At 48.5% G+C, this 24402-nt stretch overlaps 3 protein-coding genes across 13 annotated transcripts in view; 1 reads left to right on the forward strand and 2 right to left on the reverse strand.

The window, feature by feature from the left end:
* LOC135258691 (solute carrier family 12 member 6-like) overlaps positions 1-13908 on the reverse strand; it is a 26495-nt gene extending 12587 nt beyond the window's left edge. For 2 of the 5 annotated variants that reach the window (XM_064342175.1, XM_064342170.1), the window contains exons 1-10: positions 13642-13775; positions 10456-10748; positions 7468-7562; positions 7230-7358; positions 5999-6145; positions 5568-5622; positions 4594-4724; positions 3744-3985; positions 1616-1926; positions 597-761 (exon numbers count right to left, since the gene is read on the reverse strand). In XM_064342175.1, coding sequence (XP_064198245.1) covers positions 597-761; positions 1616-1926; positions 3744-3985; positions 4594-4724; positions 5568-5622; positions 5999-6145; positions 7230-7358; positions 7468-7562; positions 10456-10663 — 1483 coding nt within the window. In that variant the 5' untranslated portion in view covers positions 10664-10748; positions 13642-13775. Of the gene's footprint in view, positions 1-596; positions 762-1615; positions 1927-3743; positions 3986-4593; positions 4725-5567; positions 5623-5998; positions 6146-7229; positions 7359-7467; positions 7563-10455; positions 10749-12352; positions 12471-12938; positions 13079-13641 lie in introns of those variants that run through there. The other 3 variants (XM_064342174.1, XM_064342172.1, XM_064342173.1) reach the window with 3 other exon arrangements.
* Positions 12954-20045, forward strand: LOC135258697 (calpain-B-like). 7 transcript variants are annotated; one of them, XM_064342193.1, is made up of 7 exons: positions 12954-13093; positions 15522-15644; positions 16258-16678; positions 18097-18218; positions 18305-18483; positions 18693-18782; positions 19142-20045. In XM_064342193.1, the coding sequence occupies exons 1-7, from the start codon at positions 13045-13047 to the stop codon at positions 19142-19144; spliced, it is 987 nt and encodes a 328-aa protein (XP_064198263.1). In that variant the 5' UTR covers positions 12954-13044; the 3' UTR covers positions 19145-20045. The 7 variants fall into 7 exon arrangements, 6 of the variants coding, with proteins under 6 accessions (XP_064198263.1, XP_064198259.1, XP_064198264.1 ...); XM_064342189.1 differs by having other exon boundaries at positions 19145-20045; XM_064342192.1 differs by lacking the exon at positions 12954-13093 and adding an exon at positions 13802-13901 and having other exon boundaries at positions 19145-20045.
* The window catches only part of lpcat4 (lysophosphatidylcholine acyltransferase 4), an 8893-nt gene continuing 4176 nt past the window's right edge, over positions 19686-24402 (reverse strand). Inside the window, exons 6-13 of the mRNA XM_064342188.1 lie at positions 24123-24157; positions 23953-24007; positions 23674-23756; positions 23397-23522; positions 22783-22930; positions 22551-22643; positions 21572-21707; positions 19686-20177 (exon numbers count right to left, since the gene is read on the reverse strand). Coding sequence (XP_064198258.1) covers positions 20002-20177; positions 21572-21707; positions 22551-22643; positions 22783-22930; positions 23397-23522; positions 23674-23756; positions 23953-24007; positions 24123-24157 — 852 coding nt within the window. The 3' untranslated portion in view covers positions 19686-20001. The remainder of the gene's footprint in view (positions 20178-21571; positions 21708-22550; positions 22644-22782; positions 22931-23396; positions 23523-23673; positions 23757-23952; positions 24008-24122; positions 24158-24402) is intronic.

Raw genomic sequence — 24402 nt, forward strand, 5'->3', positions numbered from 1 at the left:
GAGAGGGAGAGAGGAAGAGAGTGAGAGAGAGAGAGGAAGAGAGTGAGAGAGAGAGAGAGTGAGAGAGAGAGAGGAAGAGAGTGAGAGAGAGAGAGAGAGTGAGAGAGAGAGGGGGAGAGAGAGAGGGAGAGAGGGAAAGAGAGGGAGAGAAAACGCTGTGAGAAATGTTCCTGCACCATTAAGCTCAGCTCCAAAATCTCTGACAGCCTACTTGATCTTCACAGCCTGTAACGATACACGCAGAAGCTATTTCCAGTCCTATGGGTTCAATGGGTTAAATGTCATTAAAAAAAGAATGAAGCAACACAGTCACTGGAGACACAATGCTGCTGCACGAACTGCTGTGAGTGTTCTAGCTTTAAACCCTGAGAGAACAGGAGAGGGCCCCTGACAGGGCCCATCCACCCTCCATCTGCCACCCTGAAGCCAGCAGGATGTGAGAAACTTCTCTAAGGACCTAAAATATCCTCCATCACAAAGAAAAACTCTCAGCGTCAACCAAAAACATGTGCTAAAACTGAAATCTGAGTTACTAGTCCATTCAATGTGATTTGTAATGTTGTTATTGTTTATTGAGATCATAAATGAGGAGCTACCTGTGACAGCAGGGAAGAAGATCCCCACCAAGAGTGTGAAGGACGTGGTGATGTCAGCAAAGACATAAGGCAGGCGATTTGACGGTGGGTGAGGCAGATTTGTGGAGGGGAGTGGCTTCTTTTCAAGCACCTCCCCTTTGCTCAGGTAAGAACTCCAGACGTTCTCTAAGAAGAGAGAGAGAAAGGGAGAGGTAGAGCGGCAACTGATTGACAAAAAAATATAAGAACACAGACAAATTTGCTCTCACAGGCACACACACACGCACTCATACACACGCGCACGCACACACGCACGAACACACACACACACATACATACGCACATGCAAGCACACACACACACAGTCTAGGACTTCCCATTGTGGCACGCCACCCCACCCCACCCCACGCTACCCCACGGCACGCCAGCCAACTCTACCCCACGCTACCCCACCCCACCCTGCGGCACGCCACGCTACCCCACCCTGCGGCAATACACCCGACCCACCACCCACCCCACCCCACCCCACGCTACCACCCACCCCACCCCACCCCACATATGAGCACATATGTGCTGTGATTGGTCAGATAATGTGGGTGTTGCAAAAAGGATGTTTTAAAATCTGATTGGCTGTAGTGGATGAAAAAAAGGAATGAATGCTCATACAATGGTAAACTTCTTCCCAAAAAAATAAAGCATGTAAAGAAATGAAAATTAATTATAACATTTGTCTGTCTGGGAGAGATTTGTATGTGAGTGCAAAAACATATTTATGAACCAATTAGTTAGTTTGCAAAAAAAAAAAAAAAAAATGTCTGAACCTCATTTGATTTGGGTGAGCTCCATATTATTGAACCCCACATTCCCAAACCCTCCCAGTGAGCAAGCTGTTGTGCAGATTACTTCATATCCCAGAATGCAGTTCTGCAGGGTAGCTTTCTTTGTTGTGGGTGCCTGCATTGTAACAGTACTGAAGTGTGCAGATTCACACCCTCAGTTTTAAACATTATTAAAGTAATTATTAGAGCCTCCTGCTGTACCTGAGATGACTCCGCTACTGAGGCCAGGGATAGCCTGCATCTCAAACAGGTCGTGCTGAATAAAGTACCCCTCACACTTTTCTGTGGTGTTAAGTTGTGAGCTATTGCAGAACAACTCCCACAGGTGTGTAGGGGCGGAGGGGAGAGCGGGGGTGGGCATGGAGGTCAGTGTTGTGTTGAGGGGCGTGGCAGTGCCATTCAACGTCTGATTGGCTGTCTCCTGGACCAGGTCCTTCAGCGCTACCGTCTTCGCACACTGCCCATCGAGGAGGGCGTGGCCCGAGAGCAGGCGGTCACCCAGCATGCACACTCTGAGCAGAAGAGAAGACAAGGACACAGTGGGCACTCGCTCACTATAAGGACACAGTGGGCACTCGCTCACTATAAGGACACAGTGGGCACTCGCTCACTATAAGGACACAGTGGGGACTCACTATAAGGACACAGTGGGCACTCGCTCACTATAAGGACACAGTGGGCACTCGCTCACTATAAGGACACAGTGGGGACTCACTATAAGGACACAGTGGGCACTCGCTCACTATAAGGACACAGTGGGCACTCGCTTACTATAAGGACACAGTGGGCACTCACTCACTATAAGGACACAGTGGGCACTCGCTTACTATAAGGACACAGTGGGCACTCGCTCACTATAAGGACACAGTGGGCACTCGCTCACTATAAGGACACAGTGGGACTCACTATAAGGACACAGTGGGCACTCGCTCACTATAAGGACACAGTGGGCACTCCTACTATAAGGACACAGTGGGACTCATCCTATAAGGACACAGTGGGCACTCGCTCACTATAAGGACACAGTGGGCACTCACTCACTATAAGGACACAGTGGGCACTCACTCACTATAAGGACACAGTGGGCACTCACTCACTATAAGGACACAGTGGGCACTCACTCACTATAAGGACACAGTGGGCACTCACTCACTATAAGGACACAGTGGGCACTCACTCACTATAAGGACACAGTGGGCACTCACTCACTATAAGGACACAGTGGGCACTCACTATAAGGACACAGTGGGCACTCGCTCACTATAAGGACACAGTGGGCACTCGCTCACTATAAGGACACAGTGGGCACTCACTCACTATAAGGACACAGTGGGCACTCACTCACTATAAGGACACAGTGGGCACTCGCTCACTATAAGGACACAGTGGGCACTCGCTCACTATAAGGACACAGTGGGCACTCGCTCACTATAAGGACACAGTGGGCACTCACTATAAGGACACAGTGGGCACTCCTCACTATAAGGACACAGTGGGGACTCACTATAAGGACACAGTGGGCACTCGCTCACTATAAGGGCACAGTGGGGACCATCACTATAAGGACACAGTGGGCACTCACTATAAGGACACAGTGGGACGTCACTATAAGGACACAGTGGGCACTCACTATAAGGACACAGTGGGCACTCGCTCACTATAAGGACACAGTGGGGACTCACTCACTATAAGGACACAGTGGGCACTCACTATAAGGACACAGTGGGCACTCGCTCACTATAAGGGCACAGTGGGGACTCACTATAAGGACACAGTGGGCACTCGCTCACTATAAGGACACAGTGGGGACTCACTATAAGGACACAGTGGGCACTCACTATAAGGACACAGTGGGCACTCGCTCACTATAAGGACACAGTGGGGACTCACTCACTATAAGGACACAGTGGGGACTCACTATAAGGACACAGTGGGCACTCACTATAAGGACACAGTGGGCACTCGCTCACTATAAGGACACAGTGGGCACTCGCTCACTATAAGGACACAGTGGGGACTCACTATAAGGACACAGTGGGCACTCGCTCACTATAAGGACACAGTGGGGACTCACTATAAGGACACAGTGGGCACTCACTATAAGGACACAGTGGGCACTCGCTCACTATAAGGACACAGTGGGCACTCGCTCACTATAAGGACACAGTGGGGACTCACTATAAGGACACAGTGGGGACTCACTATAAGGACACAGTGGGCACTCACTATAAGGACACAGTGGGCACTCGCTCACTATAAGGACACAATGGGCACTCACTCACTATAAGGACACAGTGGGTACTCGCTCACTATAAGTCATGTGACTCACGTGAAAGGGCGGGGCGTAAAGGCGGAGACCAGGGCGCCAGTGAAGATGGAGAGGATGGAGATGATGACGCAGGCCAGGAAGACGGATGCCAGCTTGTTGACGTATTTGACGCCCACGAAGACGAGCAGAGCCATGAGCAGCAGGAAGAGGCTTCCGTACAGCCGCATGTTATTGAGCTGCACCGCCTGCTCGTCATCCTCATCCCCCGCCTGGAACACTGCTGCAGCGGGAGCCATGTACATCTGCAGCACAGGCACCATACACCATACAATATACACCATATGCACCATACACACCACACAATATGCATCATATGCACCATACACCATATACACCATTCAATATACACCATACACAATATACACCATACAATATACACAACACACCATATACACCATACACCATAAGCACCATGCACACCATACAATATACACCATATGCACCATACACACCATGTACCATACACACAACATACAGACCACACACACCATACACACAACATACAGACCACACACACCATACACACAACATACACCACACACACCATATACACAACAAAGACACACACAACATACACACACCATATACCATAGACACAACATACATACCATACACACAACACACACACCATACACACATGCACCATACACCAAACACCATACACAATTTGCACACAAGCACCATACACCATACGCACCACACACACATGCACCATACACCGAACACCATACACACACACCAAACACACCAGACATGACAAACACACACACACCATACAGACGTACACACGCAGATTAGATGACGAAGGTTGTGAAAAGAGGATGGGGGTGAGGGTGATGAAGACACGCACCAGCAGGATTTCGATGGCCCCCAGGATGTACATGGCTCCGGAGAAGGTAGTTCCCAGGTAGAAACACAGGCCTACTGCCCCCCCAAACTCAGGACCCAACGACCGAGAGATCAAGAAGTACGAGCCACCAGCTTGGGGGGGGGGGGGGCAGGGAAAGGGGAACAGAAAGAAAGACAGAGTGAGGTGGGAAGAGAAATAAATGACAGACAAAAGAGCTAAAGATAAAAGCATGGTTATGTAAAAACTGAAAGATTACTAGCCTAAATATATTACTGTGAGCTCAGTGCTCAGTGTCACTGGGAGCTCAGTGGTCTGCGTTACTGTGAGCTCAGTGGTCTGCGTTACTGTGAGCTCAGTGTCACGGTGAGGTCAGTGCTGTGTTACTGTGAGCTCAGTGGTCTGCGTTACTGTGAGCTCAGTGGTCTATGTTACTGTGAGCTCAGTGGTCTGCGTTACTGTGAGCTCAGTGTCACTGTGAGCTCAGTGGTCTGTGTTACTGTGAGCTCAGTGTCACGGTGAGGTCAGTGCTGTGTTACTGTGAGCTCAGTGTCACGGTGAGGTCAGTGCTGTGTTACTGTGAGCTCAGTGGTCTGTGGTACAGTGAGCACAGTGTCACTGTGAGCTCAGTGGGCTGTGTTACTGTGACTCAGTGATCTGTGTTACTGTGAGCTCAGTGATCTGTGTTACTGTGAGCTCAGTGGTCTGTGTTACTGTGAGCTCAGTGACCTGTGTTACTGTGAGCTCAGTGGTCTATGTTACTGTGAGCTCAGTGGTCTGTGTTACTGTGAGCTCAGTGGTCTATGTTACTGTGAGCTCAGTGGTCTATGTTACTGTGAGCTCAGTGGTCTGTGTTACTGTGAGCTCAGTGGTCTATGTTACTGTGAGCTCAGTGGTCTGTGTTACTGTGAGCTCAGTGCTGTGTTACTGTAAGCTGAAAACATGTTGACAAGGAAGAACATAAAGAAAAGGCACACCTGGTACAACTCCATTGGTAGCAATGGCACTCATGGAGATAGCAGTCAACATGGTCTGAGGAAACAAACACATTTTGGTGTTATTAGAGAGTGTGTGTGAGAGAGAGTGAGTGTGGCTGTGCGTGCATGTGTGAGTAAGTGTGTGTGCATGCGTGAGTGTGTGTGTGTGTGTGTGTGTGAGCGTGTGTGTGAGTGTGTGTGCGCGTGTGTGTGTGAGTGTGTGTGTGTGTGTGTGTGTGTGTGTGAGTGTGTGTGCGCGTGTGTGTGTGTGTGTGCGTGCGTGTGTGTGAGTGTGTGCGCGTGTGTGTGTGTGAGTGTGTGTGTGTGTGTGTGTGCGTGTGTGTGTGTGTGAGTGTGTGTGTGTGTGTGTGTGTGAGTGTGTGTGAGTGTGTGTGTGCGTGTGTGTGTGAGTGTGTGTGAGAGAGACTCACACAACAGCAGCAGATGAAAACGATACACAGGGCCTGCATGATTCCGGCAGTTCCCACGACCCAGGACAGGCGCAGGAACAGAATCACCCCAAAAATATTCTGCAGGCAGGGCAGGTAGACACCCATGAAGGTGCCCATCTGAGGAGACTGAGAACAACAGCCAATCAAAATCAAGCCCTCATAGGTCAGGGATGACCAACAATCACTGTCATACGAGATTTGGGGGGTATGTGAGGGTTTAGGATGTGAGGGGGGATGTAAGGGTTTAGGATGTGAGGGGGAGTGTATGTGCAGGTTTAGGATATGAGGGGGGATGTAAGGGTTTAGGATGTGAGAGGGTGTATGTGTGGGTTTAGGATGTGAGGGGTGTATGTGTGGGTTTAGGATGTGAGGGGGTGTAGGTGTGGGTTTAGGATGTGAGGGGGTGTAGGTGTGGGTTTAAGATGTGAGGGTGTATGTGAGGGTTTAGGATGTGAAGAGGGGTGTATGAGCAGGTTTAGGATGTGAGGGTGTATAAGCAGGTTTAGGATGTGGGGGGTGTATGTGTGAGTTTAGGATGTGAGGGGGTGTATGTGTGGGTTTAGGATGTGAGGGGGTGTAGGTGTGGGTTTAGGATGTGAGGGGTGTAGGTGCAGGTTTAAGATGTGGGGGTGTATGAGAAGGTTTAGGATGTGAGGGTGTATAAGCAGGTTTAGGATGTGGGGGGGTGTAGGTGTGGGTTTAGGATGTGGGGGGTGTATGTGCAGGTTTAGGATGTGGGGGGTGTATGTGCAGGTTTAGGATGTGGGGGGGTGTAGGTGTGGGTTTAGGATGTGAGGGGGTGTATGTGCAGGTTTAGGATGTGAGGGGGTGTATGTGCAGGTTTAGGATGTGAGGGGTGTATGTGCAGGTTTAGGATGTGGGGGGTGTATGTGCAGGTTTAGGATGTGGGGGGTGTATGAGAAGGTTTAGGATGTGAGGGGTGTATGTGCAGGTTTAGGATGTGAGGGGTGTATGTGCAGGTTTAGGATGTGGGGGAGTGTAGGTGTGGGTTTAGGATGTGAGGGGGTGTATGAGAAGGTTTAGGATGTGAGGGGTGTAGGTGCAGGTTTAGGATGTGAGGGGTGTATGTGCAGGTTTAGGATGTGGGGGGTGTAGGTGTGGGTTTAGGATGTGAGGGGGTGTATGAGAAGGTTTAGGATGTGAGGGGTGTAGGTGCAGGTTTAGGATGTGGGGGGTGTCAGGCCGGTACCTTGCTGGGTTTGCGTTTCTCCCCGATGCTCTCAGCCTCCTCGTGCTCCTTGGCTCCCTGGGTCAGGTTGGTGTAGTTTGCCAGGCGGCTGAGCAGAGAGGAGACCTTGGGCCGGGTGTCCATCTCCTCCTGAGAGAGGAAACAGGGCGAAGAAACAGACGAAACTGGCAGTTTGTCCAGTTTGTTTCAGACCTCGGTCTAAACTAACCCCCTTTCAGTCAGAGTGGGCGGGGCTCACCTCAAACAGAGCCAAGTTCCTGTCATAGAAGTCATCGTCGTCCACTCCATGAGAGTTATTAATGTACGCACTGGAGAGCTTGGACCGAGCATCTCCTGGAGAGAGAGAGAGGCTGTTGAAGGTACAATCCCACATACTGTAGAGCACTGGCACCTATTTTCATGTTTCACAGTGTAATGTTTAAATGATTTGATAGTGGCTTGTGCAGCCTTGTGAATGTATAATCCAGTAAACACCTTCGCCCGATGTGCCAAGTCCCCTTATCTTACTGGGGTTCATTCCAGAGCATACAGATGGTATCTAACATCACGAGTCCTGGAAACACACTCTCTCACGCTCGCTCTCAAACACACACACACACCCACGCTCGCTCTCAAACACACACACACACACACCCACGCTCGCTCTCAAACACACACACACACTCTCTCATGCTCGCTCTCAAACACACACACACACACACACACCCACGCTCGCTCTCAAACACACACACACACCCACGCTCGCTCTCAAACACACACACACACTCTCTCATGCTCGCTCTCAAACACACACACACACCCACGCTCGCTCTCAAACACACACACACACTCTCTCATGCTCGCTCTCAAACACACACACACACACACCCACGCTCGCTCTCAAACACACACACACACACGCCCACGCTCGCTCTCAAACACACACACACTCTCTCATGATCGCTCTCAAACACACACACACACTCTCTCACGCTCGCTCTCAAACGCACACACACACACCTGCGCACACACACGCCCACGCTCGCTCTCAAACACACACACACTCTCACACTCGCTCTCAAACACACACACACACCCACGCTCGCTCTCAAACACACACACACACACTCTCTCACACTCGCTCTCAAACACACACACACACACACGCTCGCTCTCAAACACACACACACACACTCGCTACCACTCGCTCTCAAACACACACACACTCACATACCCGCGCACACACACGCTCACACTCACATACTGCCGCACACACACACACGCACGCACACTCGCACACACATGCACACACACACACATGCTTGCACACACATTAGCTTGCAAGGCTGCTTGCTCTGAGGTTCAGCACACACTTCCCCTTCATTCTTTCACTTCCGTAACTTATCCACTCACTCACTCACGCACTGGGAGTGGAAGTCTGTCGGCCACATATGAGTGTGTGTGTGTGCGCCTGTGTGTGTGCGCGTGCATGTGTGTGTGTGAGAGCCTGCGAGCGCATGCGAGTGTGTGTGTGTGCGCGTGCATGCGTGCGTGTGTGAGTGCGTGCGCCTGTGTGCGTACCAGTGTGTGTGTGTGCATGTGTGCATGCGCGTGCGAGTGTGTGTGTGCGCGGGTGAGTGTGTGTGTGCCCGTGTGTGTGCGCGCGCGTGCATGCGTGTGTGAGTGCGTGTGTGTAAGTGTGTGTGTGTGCATGTGTGTAAGTGTGTGTGTGTGCATGTGTGTGTAAGTGTCGGTGCAGTGGTTAAGTGTGGTTGTAAGTGTGTGTGTGTGTGCGCTGCGGTGGTGTGCGGTGGTAAGTGTGGTGTGGGGTGAAGTGTGTTGTGCGTGTGGTTGAAGGTGGTGTGTGCGCCTGCGCGTTGGTGTGTAGTGTGTCGGCGTGCGCGTGCCTGAAGTGTGTAGTGTGGTGCGCGGTGGCATGTGTAGTGTGTGTGTGCCGCGTGCGGTGTGTAGTGCGCTGGCGTGTAGTGTGTGTCGCGCGTGCAGTGAGCGGCGTGTGTGGTGTGTGCGCCGTGCGTGTGTGTAAGTGTGTGTGTGTGGCATGCGTGTGTGAGTGTGTAGTGTGCCGTGCGCGGTGTAAGTGTGTGTGCGTGTGTGCGCGTGTGTAAGTGTGTGCGTGTGTGTGTAAGTGTGGGTGGGTGTGTGGTGTGTGCGTGTGTGTGTGTGTGCGCGTGCGCGTGTGTAAGTGGTGCGCGTGGTGTAAGTGTGTGTAAGTGTGCGCACGTGCGCATGTGTAAGTGTGTGTAAGTGTGTGTGCGTGTGCTCACCCTGCTCGCTGTGCCGGTCGGGCGTGTGTAAGTGTGTGTGTGTGTGTGTGCGCGCGTGTAAGTGTGTGTGTGTGTGCGCGTGTGTAAGTGTGTAAGTGTGTGTGCGTGCGTGTGCGCGCGTGGTGTGTAAGTGTATGTGTGTGCGCGTGTGCGCGTGTGTAAGTGTGTGTGTGTGTGCGCGCGTGGCGTGTGTAAGTGTTGTGTGTGCGCGCGTGCGGTGTGTAAGTGTGTGTGTGTGCGCGCGTGCGCGTGTGTAAGTGTGGGGCGTGCGGTGTGTAAGTGTAGTGTGCGCGGTGCGGTGTGTGTAAGGTGGGCGTGCGCGTGTGTAAGTGTGTGCGTGTGTGTGTAAGTGTGCGCGCGTGCGCGTGTGTAAGCGTGTGTGCGTGTGTAAGTGTGTGTGCGCGTGCGCGTGTGTAAGTGCGTGCGCGTGCGTGGTAAGTGTTGTGTGTGCGCGCGCTGGGTGTGTGTAAGTGGTGTGCGTGTGCTCACGCGTGCGTGGGCGTGTGCGCGTCGGGCGTGTGTAAGTGTGTGTGCGCGTGTGTAAGTGTGTGTGTGCGCGCGTGCGCGTGTGTAAGTGTGTGTGTGTGCGCGCGTGCGCGTGTGTAAGTGTGCGTGCGTGCGCGTGTGTAAGTGTATGTGTGTGCGCGCGTGCGCGTGTGTAAGTGTGTGTGTGTGCGCGCGTGCGCGTGTGTAAGTGTGCGTGCGTGCGCGTGTGTAAGTGTATGTGTGTGCGCGCGTGCGCGTGTAGTGTATGTGTGCGGCGTGCGCGTGTGTAAGTGTGCGTGCGTGCGCGTGTGTAAGTGTATGTGTGTGCGCGCGTGCGCGTGTGTAAGTGTGCGTGCGTGCGCGTGTGTAAGTGTGTGTGTGTGTGCGCGCGTGCGCGTGTGTAAGTGTGCGCGCGTGCGCGTGTGTAAGTGTGTGTGTGTGTGCGCGCGTGTGTAAGTGTGTGTGCGTGTGCTCACCCTGCTCGCCGTGCCGGTCGGGCGTGTCGGTGGCGGATGTGGTGACGGCGCCCGAGGCCTCGCTGAGCGGCTCGCTGCGGCTGACGCTCTCCCGCGAGCCGAAGCGAACGCGGGCGCTGGAACGCGAGCTCACGTCCGGCGATGTGTCCGACAGCCCCGGCAGGTCCTCCGCCTTGGTGGGCGTGACCGTAAAGCGGACAGACGCCATGGCAACCGCTCCCTGCACTCACCCTGGCTCCGCCCACCGTCTCTCGCCGCTTCTCTAAGGCTACAGATTGGCTACGTGAGGAGAGCTAAAAGCAAATTCAAAATTACCCATTACAAATATATACAGAACATATACAGTATATACATATATATATATGAGGTCTATAGTGTTCGGGATAAAGATGTACATCTTCATTTGGCTCTGTACTCCACAATTTCAGATTTATAATCATTACACATGAGGCTACAGTGCAGATTCTCAGCTTTTATTTAAGGGTATTTTTATACACTTTAGTTGATCGTGTAGAAATTACAGCACTTTTTATACATAGTCCCCGCAATTCAGGGTACCATAATGTTTGGGACGTATTAGCGCTATGCTAATAAGTAGTCATGTTTAGTACTTTGTCGCATATCATTTGCATGCAATGAGTGCTTGAAATCTGTGGCCCACAGACATCACTAGGTGCTCAGTATCTTCTCTGGTGATGCTCAGTCACTGTACCGTATCCATCTTCAGCTCCTGCTTGTTTTGGGAAGAACATATGTTCAACTAGATTCAGATCGGGTGAACGACTTGGTCAGTGAAGAATTTTCCAGTTTTTGGCTTTGAAAGACTCCTTTGGTTGCTCTAACAGTTTGTTTAGGATCATTTTCTTGCTGTAGGATGAAGTGGCGTCCAATGAATTTCAAGGAATTTGCTAGAACTTTAGCAGATGAGATGTTTCTGTATACTTCAGAATTAATTCAGCTACTGCTATCAGCAGGTACATCATCAACAAAGACAAGTGAGCCAGTGCCTGTGGCAGCCATACGTGCCCAAACCATAACACCCCCACCACCATGTCTCACATATGGGGGGGGGGCATTGGATCTTGGGCAGTTCCTTTTGGCCTCCACACTTTGTTCTTGCCATCACTCTGATACAAGTGAATCCTGGTCTCATCTGTCCACAAGACCTGTGAAGCCACTTGTCCCAAACATTATGGTGCCATGAATGGGGGGGCAATGAATAGAAAGTGCTGTAATGTTGAAAGCAAAGTGTACAAAAATAACCTTTAATAATCCACATGTGAATTGTTTGACTACAAAACTAAAATTGTGGCCTACAGAGCCAACTTCAAGATTCAGTGGCTGCGTACTATGCGCTCAGCTTTTAAGCTTAAAAAACTAGCAAGCAAATGTAATAATATATTAACTATTGTTATTATAATAAATATAATAGATAATAATAGACATTATAATTCTTTAATTGTTTACATACAAAACAACACTCAAGGTTAAACTTAAGTTTAATCGAAAATTTGTTTAACTGCATTGTCATGCAATTACAGAATCATAATCACCATTTAACTGTTTTGTTACTAATTTGTGTCTGCTTGCGTTTATTGTTTTATATTGTTACATTTATCATTATTATTTTAATATTATTATTATTTTACATATCAGCTATATATGTATGCTTTGGCAATAATTACAGTTGTATTTCATGCCAATAAAGCAACTTAAATTGAAACTGAAATTGAAATTGAGAGAGAGAGAGAGAGATGTGCAATTCTAAAAACCCCAGGTTAGTGGCTGTTATGGGTTCACAGTCATTTCCATTAGATAACGTTATGTTACATGTGAAAGTAAGCAACTGCATTCCTTCCTCTTTGCTACTGCTCGAGGGGAAATTGAAAATACTTACCTAGCCGTTTTGTTGTTTTCTATCAAAAATAAGGATGAAAACGCCACGTCATAACAATAAGTGTGTCGCAGTGTATGGCTCAGGTGCGAGCCCGGGATGAGGTGTTTGGACCGGACCCCTGCGTGCAACGCCAAAATATGATTATTATACAGAAGCGGTTCCAGCCAGTTTAAAACTGGCGAAATGCGGAGGCGATACAATGCATAGCGCAGACGTAACGTTGGCTAACTACTCAGCCCCAAAGCTAGCTTTGGTCACTGACCAAAGAAACAGTTCAGTGAGGAACCTACCCTGCATATCTTGTCTTTCGTGTTTTGTTAGCCAGACAAATTCCACGACAAAAAGGGGTGTGTAGGGCTAGTCTGCTGCGAACTCACCCCGGGCAGCTAACGTTAGCTGGCTAACGCTAACAATGGCAATCCAGCATTTTCACCAACAGAAGAATAACATCAAAACGCACGGACGCAAAACATATGAAAACAATCCATAATAATACAGACCTTGATAGTCTATAAGGTAACAGTTCTGTTACTGTCTAGGAGGTGACATCAGCGAGCTAGCTAAGTTGAAAATTACCCTAACTTACCAAACACCTTGCAACGTGTATGGGCAGATGCGACTATTATCGCCGGTGAACTAAACAGGCTGTTCGTACACCCTACTAGGCTGCTGGATAAACATCTCTAACTGCAATGCAGCCCATGGACCGCAACAAAAAGACCCGCGTACAAATCCCTACCGGTGAGTTTAAGCCAATTAACTACCGTTAGCTAGTGAACCAAGGCACTTGAAGCCGTCACCCATATTTGATTTCTATGTCAATACATTACCTAGCATTACAGTTTCCATAACTGAAAGACCAAATGCGCTCAACTGCACACTTCTGATTTAGTGAACTTCAGTATGAATGAGTTGAAGTCGTTCCTTTTTGTGCACTGCGATGCCATATGTTTCGCAGATCCAGGAAAGCAACCTTTAAAATGTATAGTATTGGTAATGCATTTTACTTCATTAATTGGGATAGCATTACCGATTCGGACAATTTATACATGGTATCGCACAAACTGAAGCAGCGCGCTAACAGTAACGTAGTCCCACACTCTTTTCCAAACTGTACCTCAGAAAATACTGTCAGCCATCTAGCTAGCTAATGCACTGTCAAGAGTGTCACTTGGCTAACGCTAGCTAGATACCTAAGCGTGTTTGCTTTCAAGTAGATATTTAAATACATGGAAACACCTTTTGTAAGGAATTACATATCATTGAGACATATTTATCATTATATTTACCCAGATTTTCGTACGCGTCCCATAAGTCCACCGTTGTTAATTGTACATAGTCAGACCCATATGCATTACGGTCAACCTCCAGCTCTCACGCTGTCTGAGATAGCTGCGTGCGCGCTCCCCGACTTACTTCTTCCTGGAACACGTACCCGCACGCTTCTTCCTGGACCGGGGCGAGCACGTACTCTCATGTTGGCCGTTCAAATCCAGACGCACATTAACACCAATTATTGTTCAATGGAGAAGACTGTGAACAGTACAAGGTATGTATGGTATCATATATCTTGCTGTAAATGAAAGAAAAGCTTCCTTTAATTCCTTGTCAAAGTCAAGCATAGAAAGAACTTCATGGGTAACAGAATTCCAATAATCAAGAACACTGAACAAATGAAACCTTAGGTTATTATCGACATGACAAAAGATGTTGAGAACACAACGCGTGTGTGAGTGCATGTGTATGTGTTTGTGTGTGTTTATGTAAGTGTGTGTGTTCGAGTATGAGTGCAAGTGTATGTGTGTGTGCAAGTGTGTGTGTGTGTAAGTGTATGTGTGCGTGTTGGGGGGGGGGGCTTTTTCACTGTGACTGTGGCAGGAAACTTGTCATCAGAAGAGAACAGAGCTGGACATGCAGATTTTAACAGTGCACTGAGAAAGGGTTGTTACAGTGTATACACACTGACTGCACACTACAGTACATTAACACTGCACAGAGAGAGGGTTTTTATAATGTATATAATAGTTCATGGTAAGAAAGGGAAAATTGTATATTTACGCTATTAATGCATATTTTGGTGTGCGATTACGTTATATATGCGTCAGTATCATTTAGGTTTCCCATGTATTATAGCAATATGTGAAATTTAAGTTACGATAGCCATCAGCGTCTTTTTTCGCTAACTAGAAAACGTTATTTAGCTCAGAAATAAATGCTGCAGATGACATAACGAAACACCTGACAGTCATACCATATTTACATTTCAGTACTAGCCTACTACAGCGTAATGTTGCTTCGCGGTTTCACTCTATTTACTCGTTTAATATAGTTCCTAAACAAGAAAATAAAGCAGCATTCCTGTGGGAATCCATGTTTTTTCCGAATAAAACAGCGTGAACGCAGTGACGTCTGGAAGTTGGAAATTTCTCACTTGAAATGTCCAAGTTCCCAGTTGTCTTCAATGCTTCAGCCCCACCTGTTGACCAAACTGCGGAGCTGGCGGTCATAAGTGCGCAGTGAACAGTCAGTAACACAGATTTCAGCCTAAAAGGGGGGCGTCGCCCACATCGTTATCCGTTCGAATTTTTGAAAAATAGCAACTTGTTCTTGTCTTTTCGAAATCAAACAGACGTGACCGCGCTGAGCTCGATAGCAGTGTCTCGCAAGACAGTGGAATTTTCGTTGGTAAGGAGCTATAATTAGGCCTATTATTGTTAGCTACATCATGAACATTAATAGCTGACGTGGTCGCGATTTACTTTGTAAAAACCTGTTGGAGTTATTCTCACTTGCAAAAATGGACACGGTGTTCATTAGCCTAAAGAATTACAAGCATCCAAACAAGAAACACAAGGGTGCAAGCATAAGCAACCTATAGTAGCTACATTAGCCAACATCAGAGCAGTCAAGAAAGACTTTCATAATATTTTATGAACCTCTGTGATTCAGTACCTTAGATGCTACATCGCTACACAACGCTTTTGAAAGTGGCGATTCAGTAGCATGCCTTGCTCCTATTAAGGACTGTAGGTGTATCAGTGTAGTGGATTCCCTGTCATTTAGAGCTGGTCCCGAGCTCCGTTAATAAGCATGTTTCTGCTGCTGGACGCTGTTGCTGCTGAGAACCTAAAATGAGTGAAATCTGATTAATTTTCCTTACGGGCTTCAGCAACACCTGACCAATCGCTGAGTGTGATGGAACTGCTGGCCCCTCCCCTTCCTGGGCAACGCCTGCTCTCATTTGATGAAATAGTGGACAGAGAGCCAGCCTACATGACCTCCATTTTGGCAGGTGCTGTTCTTCCTACTATACCTCCTCCTCTTCCTCATCCTGGACTATTTCCGAAACAACCCCCAAACTACTGTGCATTTTTAGTACACAGTGGGAAGTATGCAAAAAATAGCCTCCATACTATTTTCCAAACGTGCTGTAGAACAGATGGAAAGGCTTTCCGCCCTTGTGTGGTCATGCTATGTGTAGTTATTGAATACACTGAATACACCCAGTGAAGCCCAGGACATAGGTATACCATTCAGGGATTTTAAGTACACTACTTAGAGAAAATTTCACAACTACTTAACAACTTTCTTTTCTCGTGTACTGAACTTATATGCTTAATAGTAGGCAAGTAAACTATTTCAGACTCATACCTCACATTGTCCCTAACCCCGCCTCTACACCCCTCCCACTCACACTGTCCCTAAGCCCCCCTGCTCTCCCTCCCCCTCCTCTCCCATCCCCCTGCTCTCCCTCCCCCCTCCTCTCCCACCCCCCTGCTTTCCCTCCCTCTCCTCTCCCACCCCCTGCTCTCCCGCCCCCCTCCTCTCCCTCCCCCTCCTCTCCCACCCCCCCTGCTTTCCCTCCCCCCTGCTCTCCCTCCCCCTCCTCACACCCCTGTGTGCAGGTTGTGTGTCAGACTGCCTGGGGAGGTACCCAGCAGAACTGGGCGGGGGGTCCTGGAGGATGGGAGCAGATGCAGAGGACGCTGTGGGGGCCTCAGAGCCTGGCCCGGCCCCGGGGCCTGGGGACTCGGGGAAGCTTCCGGAACACCTGCACAGCTCGGATCTGCCCGGCCCTACAGCAGCCCTGTACTACTGCCCCCTGCTCTGGCCCCACAGGGTTCACCCTGTTGCCCCCCTCAAGCCCCTTCCTGTGCCCCTGCCCTTACTCCCAAACCCCCCTGTCCCGTACTACCCCGCCCTGTCCCCCCAGCTGGCCCTGCCCCTGCCAGGCTACCCCGCTCAGGGCAGATACAGTGGCTTCGCCCAGTGGCAGTATTACACCCCCAGACCTCGGTCCAGAGACACCCCCACATACTGCTCTGTGTGAGTCTTTAGAGGTGCTGCAGTATATGCTGCTGTCCTCTCCCTCTCTCTATCCCTCTCTTTCTCTGTTTCTCTCCCTCTCTTATCCCTCCCTCTTTCTCTTCCTCTCTTATCATCTCCCTTTCTCTGTCCCTCCCTTTTTCTCTACCTCTCTTATCCCTCCCTCTCTCTATCCCTCTCTCTTTCTCTCCCCCCTCTCTCTCACTCTCTCTCTTAATTCCATTAAAGTCAATGTGCTTTATTGACAGGAAATACACAGGTAAATATTGCTAAAGAAAAAAGAAACTAGTTGTGTAACAGTACAAGTAATGCATGAACGATAATTAATACAACTACAATTACAACTAGAAGAGTGCACTCAGTAGAGTGCAGATCTCCGCCAGGCGTGTTAGCTTTGCTGATGCAACAATAGAGGCTACACAATCAATGCAACCAGACAAATACAATATTACAAGTTTTTACCATGTGCCACTGAAAATCCCAAAAATATGCCGATTCAGTGAAGTAACGCTAAAGGTGGGGACATATTAGCTAAGTTCATTCATATCAGCCACGATGTGTTAGACAGAGCTAACGTTGACGTTATAGTCTGGCACTTTCGTTTCAAAACTGGACAGGATCAATTCCAAAAGACTAGCGATGAAAAATAACAATTTCAACGTTAAAATGCCAACAAAATAATTGCCACAGACTCAAACATTAACGTACCCCGTTAGTTGGCGGATTATTTTGTTGGCATTTTAACGTTGAAATTGACATTTTACATCGCTGGTCTTTCATTCCAAACGGAAGTAGTTGTTGATTACTTGCGGCCCCTACCGGCTGGTTAGGAGGAGTTAGGAGTTAGCACTCAATGTATTTCAATGGACAATAATGGAAATTAATTCAAATAAAATACTTGTTGTTGACCAATTTGCAAAATATTTGAGAATTCAGGTCCTTGGCCTGCTGTCAGCATGCACAACAAGTATTAGGCTGATCGGCCCAGTAGTATGCGAGATTAGCTGCGGACAGATACACAAACACACACATGCACACATGCGACCAAACGCTCTCGCCTGGAGGAGATAATTAGAGATTCTCTCTCTGCTATATCCAATATCTAAAATGAAAGTTTTTGTCAGTGGAGAGCCCCATGGCCTGCTCTCACACAGAGGGGGAGTGGTGTTCTCTCTTTGGGCCCCTGGAGCCCTGCCCACACACCGCACCAAGGTTGATCTCAGGTACCAGGTCGCTCAGGTACCAGGTCACCTGTGCTCAGTTATTTTCAGAGAGTATTAATTATTCGAGGAGCTCTATAATTGGGGGGTATTGATTATTATGTCATAGGTACTTGTATGGAAGTCATAAAAACTCTTTAAACACATCTAGTGAATACGGGTCTTCTCTTTCTGTTTATGTGTATGTGTGTGTGTCAGTCTACCTGAAGAGCGTAGGACCTCAGATCCAAGGGAGAGGTCACAGTTCAGGGAGGGGTCAAAGGTCAGACACAAGGCCACAGGATGTAGAAGCAGAAGTTTCAGTCAGCTGGACTCTGAAGGTGAAGTACAGCGAGCTTATAAGCTACTTTACCTGTACATCACCTGTACCTGCATCATCAGCTCAGATCCATCTCTCTCTGTGCAGGGAGGAGGAAGGGTGGGGAGGGCCAGGCTGTGGCAGAGAGAGCCCTGTCTGAGTACAGCCACATCATGGAGACCCTGGGGTCAGAGGTCACAGGGAGGTCAGAGGTCGTGGAGGAGGAAAGGGGAAAATTCACAGAATACTTGAACCAGCTGTGCCAACAGAAGGAGTTTGTCACACAAGTATCTCCCAAACTGCTTTATACTCGACATGTGCCTCATGCATAAACTGTACTGGTCGATTATACAGGAACTCTCTGACCCTAGTAATGTACAGGTGTTTGAGTAATCCCACCTGTGTCTGCTCGTGTTACAGTATGAATATTCCTCTCTCTGCTATGTGGGTAAGACGGTTTCATGCTGCAGATGAGACCTGTCCTTTTGTCTCTCAGGTGTTAGCGTTGATAGACATGCGCTGTGTGTGGTCTCTCCTCTCACCGGACACGGACCCACACACCACACACCAGCGTGCAGAGGGCTCGGTAAACATGTCTGTCTGTTCGTCCGTCTGTCTGTCTGTTTGTCCGTCTGTCCATCTGTCTGTCCGTCCCTCCGTCTGCCTTTCCGTCCCTCCGTCTGTCCATCTGTCTGTCTGTTCGTCCGTCTGTCTGTCTGTTTGTCCGTCTGTCCATCTGTCTGTCTGTTCGTCCGTCTGTCCATCTGTCTGTCCGTCCCTCCGTCTGTCTTTCCGTCCCTCCGTCTGTCCATCTGTCTGTCTGTTCGTCCGTCTCCCTGTCTGCCTGTCCATCTGTCTGTCCTTTCATCGTTTGCACATTGGATTGTGATCATATTTTGATTCTGTAATCCGACTGATCTTATTTCCATCTCTGTCTCCTGGCAGTAGATGGAGAAACGCACCTGCCCGGGTGCTTCCCTCTCTCCTTTCTCAGACCTGGGTCTCCAGTGTAGAACTCCAACTCCCAAAGTTCACCTGGAGCACCTGCTAAACTGGACTTCTCCTTCACTGGGTTTCCCATCAATCACTGGATTTCAGTTATACAACCACACTTCACCCCCTTTTAAAGTGCATGCACACATGCGTACACACACACACACACACACACACGCACACACTCACGCACTGACACATTCTCCCACACACACGCACTCTCTCTCACACACACACACACGGACACACACTCATACTCATGCACACACACACACTCCCTCTCTCCCAGGACCCATCCCAGACAGAGATTGTGTGAAGTATGGGAATGTTTGATTAAACCATAATGTGAACAGCACTCGATCTGCGGTATCAAATACTGCTCACTTCCCTGTGAGAGTGAAAGGAACATCCACAGAGGTCAAAGGTCACATCACAGAGGATCCTCCATCACAGTGAATATCTGTACAGGTGTGTGCGAGAGAGAGAGAGAGACTGATTTCCATTCTGTACAGTTTCATTTATTATGAGGCCAAACATTTTCACACATGTAGAACAATTAATAAAAATTACTTACAAATAAAACAAATTAGAAAGAAAATCTGACGGTCAGACCTTTGTACAAAACTACCATAAAATTACACAGCTGATAAAATAGAATAATTTCATTTAGTAAACCCTGAGCTGCATTTTGTCACAATATTTTATACTAACATACATACAGTCATACACAGTGGCATCCGTACAGACTCATACTGAGGTATTTACACATACATGCACACACACAAATAAACACCTATACAGGGATGAAATTCTCAGTCTGCTTTCTTATTGGATAAAGCTGTCCCATTTTTCAAAGCCTTGTTGTGACTCTTTGTTTTCTCATTGGCCAAGGGCGTGGTGTCAGCTTGTCCCGCCTCCTCAGGCTGGAAGTATTGAGAAAGTAGTTTCTGATAGGTGGGGTGTTCTGTCAGTAATGCCTGCAGATCGTCTGTCAGGGACATGGCACACCAACAGTTTCACAATCAACACTAAGACAGGTCTTCACACATCCCTCTGATCAAGCCAATCTGTAAAGTTCAGCTAGTAACAGTCCTCTGCCACAGAGTCTACAAACGCACCAGATACTCAGCTCCTGCAGTACCACAGAGTCTACAAACACACCAGATACTCTACTCCTGCAGTACCACAGAGTCTACAGATGCACCAGATACTCAGCTCCTGCAGTAGCACAGAGTCTACAGATGCACCAGATACTCAACTCCTGAGATTTTTCTGTCCTCTCTGCTTCTTAACTACAGGAGGTCCTGTTTGGTAACATTAATATTCATGTGTGCCAGTCAGAGAGGAAGAGGTGACTGAGAGATGCAACTTCCTATAGTTTCTGTTCAAACTACAGCATAATGCATAGGAAGTAGCTATTATTCTGCTCTGAGTCAGTGGGATTTTTTGCCAGCCTTGTTAAAAGTGAGCTATTCTGGTCATGAGCCAAATGCATTCTTTGGCTTTTTGCAAGTTTTTTCTAGTATCCCTGACGCACTCGTATGCGTAAAAATATGATGAAAATGCAAATGTAGCAATAAGCCAATTTATGAAAAATCCCTTAAGGGCAGAAACCCCAGTCTACATGGCGCTTTTTTATATTTCGGAAGTCTGTTCATTTGTTTAGGAAAGTTACTTTCCTAAACTGAAAAAAAGATGATTTTGTTTATTCTTCATAAGACAAACTGGCAGACTGATGAGCTAGCTTGCTTGCTTACTTCTGAGACAACAAACTACAGTCTGACTACAGCTTTCAGACCTGGTCTGCACTTACAGCATGTCCATCATTACTTGGGTGTCTTGTTAGTTGTTCATCTTGTCCATCTTTGCCATAGTACTGTCCATGGCCACACCTCTTAATTAATATTCATAAGAATTCTCACTTTTATCAGTCAGCCAAACCTCCAAATGTGAGCTGTATGCAGCGAAATGTCTGGTTGGCCTTTAGAACCAAAAGGGTTCCCCCCATATTCGGACCCAATCACACAAAATGTATTTTACATAAGACCCCTTTCCACTGTTTCCTCCCTGCCACATGCATCTAATTACTACACAAATCCAGGGTTTCACATTAGGCCATGTTTTTCCCGAATTGCCAGTGGAGGGAGTTGGGTTTTAGAGGGAGTTGGGTTTTGGACGAAGTTCGGTTTTGGAGGGAGTTGGGTTTTGGAGGGAGTTGGGTTTTGGAGGGAGTTGGGTTTTGGAGGGAGCTGGGTTTTGGAGGGAGTTTGGGTTTTGGAGGGACTAGGGGTTCTGGAGGGAGGGGATCTGAATGTGAATGCTCCAGTGAGCCTCCTGCTGCAGTCTACACATAACATCCCATAATATGTATGCAGTGCTTACCGCGGGTCGGCTGCCTCCTGCTGGACATCTCTTTGTACAGCTGAGCATAATGAGGCTGAGCGCAGCCCACCAGCGCCCCCAGCAGGTCTCCAAACTCTACTGCAGTAAGACTGCCTTTACTGCCTCCATCATGGAGCTGTAATCCACACACATACACACACACACACACATTATACACACGCATGCACACACACACACACATTATACACACGCATGCACACGCGCACACACATTATACACACACATACACACACACACACACATTATACACACGCATACACACACACACACACACACATTATACACAGGCATGCACACACACACACACATTATACACACGCATGCATGCACACGCGCACACACACACGCACAAATTATACACACGCATGCATGCACACACACGCACACATTATACACACGCATGCACACGCACACATTATACACACGCATGCATGCCCCTGCCATGCACACACACACATTATACACAGGCATGCCACAGCACAGTGCAGAATTTTACATGCAGATGTAAGATCAACACTGACAGATTATACACACCATGCCATGCGCACACACACGCATCATTATACACACGCGATGCATGCCCTGCGACACACACACACATATAACCACGCAGCTGCACACGCCCACACCACAGTTAACACCACTGCATGACCCTTTACGCACCCATTATCACAGCTGCATGCACACGCGCACACACACACACATTATACACACGCATGCACACACACACACACACATTATACACACGCATGCACACACACACGCACAAATTATACACATGCATGCATGTAAACACACACGCACAAATTATACACACGCATGCATGCACACACACGCACACATTATACACACGCACATGCACACGCACACATTATACACACGCATGCATGCACACACGCATTAGAGAGGTTATGAAGCACTGCAGTGTGTACAGATGGCTGTTGATGGCAGTACTCACAGTGAAGGCCGTGTCAATCAGAGAGCCCACATGCAGCAGCCCTGAGGCAGCAGCCAAACCCACTGCCAACCGCCTCAGTTCTACATGCTCCCCCTGAAACACAAACACACAGAGTCACGCACACAGACACACACACACACACACACACACAGTAACACACAAGAACACACGCTCACACACACACACACACACACATAGTAACGCTCAGTGTGACAGTAGATCGGGGGGGTACCTTGGAGTACAGGGCACAGATCTGTGTGGCTGTCTGAGTGTCCGTCAGTCCCAGCAGTGAGGTCAATTGATCTGAATGTATCAACCCATCCTGGCCTGACTGACTCCTGTCAATCATCACATTCAAAATGCCCACCATATCTGATACACTGAGAGAGGGAGAGGGTAGAATTAGCAAACGTGCCCATACAGAGACATAATACACAGATACATACACACGCTCTCTCTCTCAGCATGCTGCAGTAGTCTCTCTCTCTTTCTCTCTCTCTCTCTTACCCAGCATGCTGCAGTAGTCTCTCTCTCTCTCTCTCTCTCTCTCTCTCTCTCCCAGCATGCTGCAGTAGTCTCTCCTCTCTCTTACCCAGCATGCTGCAGTAGTCTCTCTCTCTCTCTCTCTCCCAGCATGCTGCAGTAGTCTCTCTCTCTCTCTCTCTCTCTCTCTTACCCAGCATGCTGCAGTAGTCGCTCTCTCTTTCTCGCTCTCTCTCGCTCACCCAGCATGCTGCAGTAGTCTCTCTCTCTCTCTCTCTCTCTTACCCAGCATGCTGCAGTAGTCTCTCTCTCTCTCTCTCTTACCCAGCATGCTGCAGTAGTCTCTCTCTCTCTCTCTCTTACCCAGCATGCTGCAGTAGGCGCAGAGCGTTTCTTGCAGGTGGTTCTGTGGGGAGGGACAGACAGCCCAGCTTCCTCACTGGCACCTGGCTCTCCACCACATAATCTGTGGCAGGGATCCCTAGAGCCCTGAAACACAAACACACACACACACACACACACACGCATGCATGCACGCACACACACACACAGAATGCAGAATCATATGACTGAACTGGGAACAGTCAGGGACACAGACTCATATGGCTGATCTGGGAACAGTTATGTCATTGCTACTCACTGGGCCATGAGCTTCTGCACATTTTCAGCGTAGAGGGCGGGGTCAGCTCTCTCTTCCTGGGAGGGAGTATAGACTGGCAGGTACTGCAGGCAATCAGAGAAGAGGACATGTGGATGAGGCTCCATTCATAATACTGATACAGAACGTGGGAATGAATAAGACAGACAAAGTGGGGGGGACAGACACCGGAAGCAAAGAATAAAGAAAAACAGAAAACTAGACATGGAAAGAGAGAGAAAGTGGAAGAGAAAGACAGAGATGGAGAGAAAAGGGCCTTACCTCTACAGTAATATTGGTGTACAGCTGAGAGGTGGTGTACCACAGTGCCTGCACCCTGCAGCCAGAGAAAACAGCCATCTTGTACCACATGACAATACTGACTGTTACCATAGTACCAGCAACCACAGTAGTTTAGTAGTACTGCAACCTGTAACCACGGTGATGCTTACCAGCTGGTCCCTTTCCAAGTCCAGCGTACTGTGTCCTGTGGCAGAGGCAGGAAGGCCCATTAGACCGTGTGTGTGAGTGCGTGAGTGTGTGTTCGTGTGTGTTCGTGTGTGTGTGTGTGTGTGTGTGTGTGTGAGTGTGTGTGAGAGTGTGTGTGTGAGTGTGTGAGAGTGTGTGTGGTGTGTGTGTGGTGTGAGAGTGTGTGTGTGTGTGTGTATGTGTGTGTGAGTGTGTGTGTATGTATGTATGTGTGTGAGTGAGTGTTGGTGGGTGTGTGCATGT

This window comes from Anguilla rostrata, chromosome 7, assembly GCF_018555375.3.
Source record: "Anguilla rostrata isolate EN2019 chromosome 7, ASM1855537v3, whole genome shotgun sequence".
In the NCBI taxonomy this organism is placed as follows: Eukaryota; Metazoa; Chordata; class Actinopteri; order Anguilliformes; family Anguillidae; genus Anguilla; species Anguilla rostrata.